At 45.9% G+C, this 7,870-nt stretch overlaps 1 protein-coding gene across 1 annotated transcript; it reads left to right on the forward strand.

Annotated features, from left to right (window-relative positions):
* The first annotated feature begins 5,744 nt into the window (after positions 1-5,744).
* On the forward strand, positions 5,745-7,531 carry LOC123496912 (serine/threonine-protein phosphatase 7 long form homolog). Its single transcript, XM_045232329.2, has 5 exons — positions 5,745-6,089; positions 6,169-6,389; positions 6,469-6,964; positions 7,040-7,204; positions 7,294-7,531. The coding sequence occupies exons 1-3, from the start codon at positions 5,754-5,756 to the stop codon at positions 6,842-6,844; spliced, it is 933 nt and encodes a 310-aa protein (XP_045088264.2). The 5' UTR covers positions 5,745-5,753; the 3' UTR covers positions 6,845-6,964; positions 7,040-7,204; positions 7,294-7,531.
* The last annotated feature ends 339 nt before the right edge of the window (positions 7,532-7,870 follow it).

Genomic DNA, 7,870 nt, shown 5'->3' on the forward strand with positions numbered 1-7,870 from the left:
TTTATGCACAGTTTGAAGAGAAAAGTTGGAGACAAACCTGCAGAAATGATGGATCATCAAAATTTTCATCCATCTCATATCCTCCTCCTAGTTGGGCTTCCATGTACTTGTAGTGTCCCCTTCTGTTATGGTCAGCTTTCCCACATATGGAGCAATGCATGCTGACACCTTTTTTGTTCAAATATCTTACTCCACCTTTCAACTTCTCTTCAGGTTTCTTCTTCCTATTTTTCTTGGGCCTCCCAACTTGCTTTGTGAACACTGGTGGGTACACTCTCTCCCCATTTACCTTCTCCCATTGCTTTGGGTCTCTTAGAGGAACTAGGGTATATCCATAGGCCTTCAGGTAGGTTTGCACAGTATAGCAGTCATGCACCAGAGTCTGTGGGTCAATTCTCTCCTCTCTCGAGCATGCAATTGCATGTCCACAAGGAACCCCTGAAAGCTGCCATCTCTTACAGTCACAGGTGTGCAAACACAGATCAACAGTGTAGCTGGAGTTGCCAGATTGAACCCTGAATAGCTCTTGTCCAGCTCCAGAAACATGGCAGTTAGCTGCATACTCTGTATTTTTTTCAAGTTTTTTCAATATCTTAGGACAAACCCTGTTCCCTGTCCATTTTTCCACTGCTTCCGTTTGTTTGCTCATCATCCTATGCATTATCTTGTAGAATATATTTTCCAGCATTGAAAGTACTGCCATTTCTCTTGCATCCAAGATGTAACTGTCCAGACAAAAAAACAGATAAGAAATGATCAGCAGAACAACTTGTATGGCAAATAAGCATATCAACTTGTATCAAATAAGCAATCAACTTATATCAGATAAGCTATCAGGTTGTATCAGATAAGCAGATCAAGTTATACCAGATAAGAAGATCAAGTTATACCAAATAAGAAGGCTAAAATGGCTGTGATAAGTTAGGTAGCTTATAACATAAAGGTGGTGAACTAATACCTATTAAAAACTTCTGAATTGTTGTTGAGCAAGATGTCACATTTGCTGAAAACACTGAAAAATGCTTTGACCCATGTCTTCACATCCAATCTTTCTGTCCAATGAAATGCAGCAGAGCTATGGTCATCCATCTTCTTGCAGTTCTCTCTCCACTTAACTTCATGTGTAGATCTAGCAAGGGCCCAGAAATCCTGCTTAAGCACTTCTCCTTTGTGCTTCTCACGAAAATTCTGATAAATGTGTCTGACACAAAATCTGTGCTCTACATCTGGCCAAACTTTTTGAACTGAATTTATTAAACCCTTTTGCTTGTCACTCATGATTGTAAAGGGAGAAGTGTTTATTATATTCAGATCATCTCTAAGAGTGGTTAAAAACCACTCCCAAGAGCTTGTGCACTCCACTTCTACCCAGCTCATGGCAATAGGGTAAATACAATCATTGGGGTCTATTCCTACAGCACTAAGCAGCACCCCTTTGTATCTGGTCTTCATGTGACATCCATCAATGAAAATTATTGGCCTACAACCCTTAAGCCAACCTCTCTTACAAGCATCATATGACCAGTACAATTATTTCAGACACTTCCTGCCCATTGGGAAATCTTTGTCCTTCACAAGTGTAGTAGACAAAAGAAATGTGGATCCTGGGTTGCACCTCCTTAACTCATTTCCATAATCATACAACCTGTTGAACTGTTCATGTTCATCACCATGTATCTCCTTTAAAGCTTGTTTCCTAGCTCTAGCAAGTTTCCATCTGTTTGGTGTCACATTGAACTCAGAGGTTACTTTCCTTGAAAATGTTCCTAGTGCCATCTTCTGGTCATTTCCGAATTCTTCCATGAAATACTGTGTGAGGAATTTTGCAGTTAGTAACTTCAACTTCCATTTCTTTTGACATCTATGCTCTCCAGAATATGCCTTAATAACAAACCCTCCTGTTCTATTGTCATTTCCAGCTTTCAGCATCCATGGGCAGCCTCTCTCACAAATAGCATCTAGCCTTGTCTTCTCATTCTTCACTTTGTTGACTTGGACTCTATTCCTAATGGAGTATGCAGTCAAAGCATGTCTTAGTTCTTTTACATCAGCAAATACCATCCCCACTTTGAAGATAGGGGATTTCATGTCAACTTTGGCATTGAAGGCCCTGAACTTATACTTCAAATTCTCTTCTTCTTCTCTGGACAGATGCAAGTCTTCATCTTCAAGAACATACTCTGGCTCCACATCTTGCTCCTCCTCCTCATGTTCTTCAGCCACATCATAGTCTATGTTGTCATCAAATAGATCATCATCTCCCTCATCTATCTCATAGTCACTATCACTAAAATCTGATTCTGTATCTGCTTGTTCTTCCTCAAAAGCTTCAATCTGAATATGTTCTGCACTATAAGCATCTGCTGCAATATCTGACACAGGTTCTTCCTCAACAGCTGGAACAATTGTACTACTGGAAACTGCACCAATAGAAACAGCCCTTGAACTAGAAATCGTGCTTCCTTTGTAAATGACATCAGCTTTGCAAACTTGGATGAAACCAGTGTGATCAATCATGATCTGCAGTACCTTGTGATCTGCACTAGATTTCAACATGTGTTGAACATCACCATCTCCTCTAATGGGAATCAGACCATCTGACAAAAAATGATCAGGCCTACACCAATATATATTGTGCTCACTGACAGGATAGCGTAGCCATTTCAAATGATTTTCAATCATAGAATATGAGAAAGTGTTTGCATTCAGATAGTCCAGGGTCTCAACAGTAGCACTTGTGTATTCAATGTTGCTGTTTGGTCCACAGAAAAATCCATTGTGCTCTATTTCCAGTGTGAAAAAAGGAGTGTCCACTGCCATCCCCATAGCTGCATCACACACTGCATTACAACAACAGGAAACACTCCCAAATCAGTATATCACGACAGCATAATAAGCAGCAGTTTAAAATGCTGACAGAAAACAGGGCATGAAGAAAATAGGGCATGGCAGTAGATTCACAACAGCATAATACAGCAGCAGTTTACATACATGCTAAAATAAGTACCAATACTGAACATTCATATTCACAACGTATAAAATCATTACTTTTCTTATGAAATCCACCAAAATTACAAACTTTTCTCTCTGAAAAAGCTTGAGGCCGCCAAACCCTAACCAGCATCCATCCATCAGAACACACACAAAACAACAACAAAGCACTACATGCCGCGCGCCCGTCGTCCAGATCGTCCTAGCCCGTTCATCCAACCGATCGTCTATTTCTAGAACCCTACCAAACCCCTGCCCCCAAAAAAAGTACCACAAAGAGAGGGAAAGATGTAGACTTAGGGGCGTACCGTAATCAGGAGGAAAAGCTCCGGGATCCCGCACACAACCGACGGAATCGGGCGGCTCCATGGCCGCAAAGCTCGCCGGCGACGTCGCCAAGGTGGCTGACGTCATCCGGAACTGCAAGCATCGCCACCGCGCGAGTTCAGCCGAAAGAGACGAACGGACAAGGGCGGAAAATGGAGAACGAAACAATATGAGCCCCTATTTGTATATTTTCTGCGTGCAACCCAGCTGTGGAGTGCGGGTTAATTAATTCTAGCGTGATGGGGGTTTCTGCAAAGTGGCGCGACGACCGCCTCGGCCCACCTGCGCCAGCGTGGCGCCAAATGTAGCTTCGGGATTGGGCTTGGGTTTTTTTGCACATCGGGGGATAGTTCGTGGGTGGCGGAGTGAGCTTTTATAAGTTGTTGGGCCAAACCATCACGGGGCGGACAAGTTTATGGGCCTGGCGTGCTTTTAACTCAAGGAACTACTACTACTACTGGGATGGTGAAGTGGGGCTGCGATGTGACATTGTTGGCAAAGTTTCGTCAGTGAACATGGGGAAAAGGTACGTCACAGCGAACTGCGTGGGGCGCGCGCGTGTGTGAGTGAGAGCACAGCCAGCCACTCGTGTGCGTGCAGCAGCTAACTCCTGGTGACCACAAGTGATGAACTCAACGGTCCTGGTGCACGTAGGTGATGATGAGGGCAGAGGGCATATGCATGTCCCTGTCGCAGGTACTGTAGGCGCAGTGTAGCCGGTCCCGCATAGTGGACGGTTGCTCCATCCTGTTTATGGGGCAAATTTGACAATTTTGACCTCGAAACGAAATAAATTCACAGAATGAATTGGGTGCGAAACTATTTCACACCCCTAACCCTTTTGTGTAGCGCCCGCCACGCCGGCGCCACACCCTACGGTGCAGCGCCTAGCTCCGCGGCGTTGCACCTCTGTCCACCGTGGCAGCCCACGGGCCCGCACCCAGCAGTGCAACGCCTCCAAGCTAGGCGCTGCATCTGTAACGTGCAGCGCCTAGCCACCAGGCGTTGCACGTGTAATGTGCAGCGCCTAGCGGCTAGGCGCTGCACTGTGACTTATATGCAAACGCGCCAGCCCTCTCCTCCCCCACCCTCCCCATTGGCAGTTAAAGAAAAAAGGGCGGCGACCATCTGCACTCCCCCTCTCAATCCCCTCTCCCAAATCCTTCCGATCCCACGATTTGGTCCGTGCATTTGTTCACCAATCCATCGTAGAAGGTACTCTCCTCCGATCCCCTTCTTTCTATCCATAGAAAATATTATATTTTGAAGATTTGGGGAACCCTTGTTTGAATCTTGCATGTATTAGATTTGGGCAACTTTTGTTTGAATCTTGCGTATATTAGATTTGGGGAACCCTTGTTAGATTAGAATGTGGTTTGGATAGATAGGTTGACATGTTATTTATATAGTTTGGATACATAGATTGACATGTTTTTTGTATGGAGAAGTAGATTGACATGTTATTTGTATGGAGAAGTAGATTGACATGTTATTTGTATGGAGAAGTAGATTGACATGTTATTTGTATGAAGTAGGCCCAAGTAGGGGGAAGCACCATATGCTTTGGATGTTGCATGTAGTAGGCCTACTTTAGTTTTTTTGAATTGAAAAGATAATCGTGTTGACAAGAATGCTTTGTTGAAATTGTTAGGATGGTTTGGCTTCTCGATGATCACTGGGACCATCAACACCGGTCGTACGCTATGTCGGTGCAGCAGCGGGTAATACTGAAAGTGGCCGGTGTTATGAATTTCGTATGTTTGTTCAAACACAAATGCCCCATATGTAATGTTATGATTTGTTTGTTTGTAGGAGCTTGCACCTCTGAAGCTTCGGTCTCACGGGATCAGCCTTGGAGGGATGAGCTATGATGAGCGGTACACACCTTATGTTAGGGAGGCAGGACTTCTCCCTTTCATTGAGTTGGTCCGCCGGTCGACGCCACCCAACAATGCTGCAGCACTCATCACGCTTATTGATCATTGGAGGCCGGAGACACACACTTTCCATCTTTGGACCGGGGAGATGACCGTGACACTGCAGGATATCGCTATGATCACCGGTCTTCCTATCGATGGCAATCCTTTATGTATGAACACCGATTCCGAAGGGTGGCGCGCGCAGATGCAAGCCCTTATCGGTATGGTTCCTCCGGAGCCTCGGGAGCCAGAAAGGGAAGATAAGAAGAAGGAAAGAGTCGCAGCGGGCGCTACTTTCACGTGGATATCATCGAACTTCGCTCATTGCCCCGATGATGCTAATGAGGACATGGTGAAGACTTATGCTCGTGTCTACATGTGGTACGTGGTATCGAGGACAATGTTTGCTGATGGCACAGGCAAGAGTGCTCCATGGATGTGGCTGAAGGCGTTGACCGTCTTCGATAGCAAATGGAGTTGGGGTTCGGAGACACTAGCTTACTTGTATCGACAGGTATGAAGTTGTTTCCTTTTCACTTCATTGATACATTATCAATGCGCTCTTGCGGCAAATTTGACCATGTTCTTTTTTATGTGCAGTTGGACGATGCCAGTTGTAGGCACACTGGAGGTATTGGTGGTTGTCTGCTCGCACTTTCCATATGGAGCTGGGAGCGTTTGCTGGTTGGACGACCTAAGACCATGAAGTACGAGGATTGGGACGATAAAGACGACCCACTACGGCTCCCCACTTGGGCTTACAAGTGGGATGTGTTAAATGAGACGACGGATGATCCCTCTGTAATGTACAAGTTGTACAAGAGCGAGCTGGACGCGATCACGCCTGAGCAGGTGAACCGACCTTGCATAAGTGATTATCATGCTTGTATCTTCACTCGATATCAATTTTGCATTCAATCCCATTTTGCAGGTGGAATGGGAGCCGTATGGAAAAGGAGAGAGTTTTGGTAACCCTATAGAGTTCAGGCTTAATCTGATGTGCATTAGGGATAGGGATCTTTGGCATATGCGGTGCCCACTGATATGCAACTGGGCGGTTGAGCTTCACCTGCCACATCGGGTGTTCCGCCAGTTTGGTTTGTTCCAGCCACACCCGCCGGAGTGGGAGGACACGGACAAGTTGCTACACGCGTAAGATATAATTAACCTTGAGCACTTAGCAGCTTCTCGACGGTTTCGATGATGCTAATATCTTGTTTCTAACTTGCAGGTTGGATAGGAAAAAGCAGCGGAAGATCAAGGATTGGGCCAGCCATCACAGGAAGTATGTCGTGCAGTTCGCTCTTAGTGTGGAGCAAGCAAGGGCTGGAAAACGAGCCCAGCTTCGTGAGCACTGCCCGATCGCGTTCAACAACTATCTCGCATGGTTTCTTGCAAGTACCCGCGTGGAGGTATGCCAGCTGGCGTATGCTGAGGAGATTCTGGAAGAACCCACCGTTTTTGATGAGGTAGCCCAGCACCAGTACAACACATTAGTCAGGAAAGGCAACTCGGTGATCCCTTCAGCTCCAATGATGAACTTTGTGGTTAGCCCTTTTTGCTTTTCCATTCGCACTTTTCACATCTTCGCTTGCCTAACACTTTGATACCGTTTCTGTTCATAGCGTGCCCAGATCAAGAAAGCAGCTGACGAGACCGAGACTATTCTGGAAACAACCCCGGCAGGCAAAAGCGATGGGGAAGGTGCACTTCGAGAATTCATTAAGGTTCACATCTCCTTCAAACTAGCACTTAACATTTGTTGGTACGTTCCATGTCTCATTCACTTGTACATGTTGCAGCGCCAGGGCCAAAAGTTAAGGCGGCTATCAAACCTTTTCGGTTGTCGTGACCCCGAGTATGTATCACCAGAACGGTCTAGGTCGGCGACACCATCAGATCCCGCTTCGGGGCAGAGCCATGGTGAACCTTTCACGGATGAGGATGTGGGTGGGGTCACCCAAGAGGTATGGCATGACGATATATATCCATTTGTTGATGCATTGCTAACTATATCCTCACACACGGTCTTTCCATATCTTTTGTTGATGCATAGGTTGCTGATGATATGACCTTGGGGACGTACCGGGCTCGGTCTGCATACGAGTTGAAGCCTAGGAGGGGAATCAACAAGTACACACCTGAAGACTTCACCCAAAGAGGCAAAAGGACGGTCGGCACCTCGCGGATGGCGGCTTTGGATGACTATTTGGATGACGATGTCGAACCGGAGGCGGAGCCGGAGCCGGAGCGGGTTCCTCTTCCTAGGAAGGTGAAGAAGATAAGCGTCAAGAGGGGGGGGGCGGGAGGACCCAGCAAGCGTGGAAAGCACTAGTCATCTTAGTTTTTTTATAATGTTGAACTTCGAGTGCGATTTGTTATGTCGTTGAACTTGGAGTGGTCGTACCTTTTATGTCGTTGAACTTGGAGTGGTGGTAGCTCTATGGTAAACTGGAACTTATTGTGATGGTCATTTCTATGAAATGAGGTCTTTTGTGAACCCTTTGTTTCTTATACTAATTGTTATACTTGGAGAAATGATGTCGTACCTGAATGTTTGTTATACTAGTTGTTGAACTGTGGCTGAAAAAGACCCAGTAGAGGGGGGGACGAGGCACAGTAGGTAGGCCTCT

The sequence above is a fragment of the Aegilops tauschii genome, chromosome 1 (genome assembly GCF_002575655.3).
Source record: "Aegilops tauschii subsp. strangulata cultivar AL8/78 chromosome 1, Aet v6.0, whole genome shotgun sequence".
Taxonomy (NCBI): Eukaryota; Viridiplantae; Streptophyta; class Magnoliopsida; order Poales; family Poaceae; genus Aegilops; species Aegilops tauschii.

Coding starts and splice junctions, on each gene's coding strand:
- LOC123496912 (XM_045232329.2), top strand. CDS start 5,754: ATGAAGTTGTTTCCTTTTCACTTCATTGATACATTATCAATGCGCTCT. Junction 6,090..6,168: donor ACGCGATCACGCCTGAGCAG/GTGAACCGACCT, acceptor CCCATTTTGCAG/GTGGAATGGGAGCCGTATGG. Junction 6,390..6,468: donor ACGGACAAGTTGCTACACGC/GTAAGATATAAT, acceptor TCTAACTTGCAG/GTTGGATAGGAAAAAGCAGC.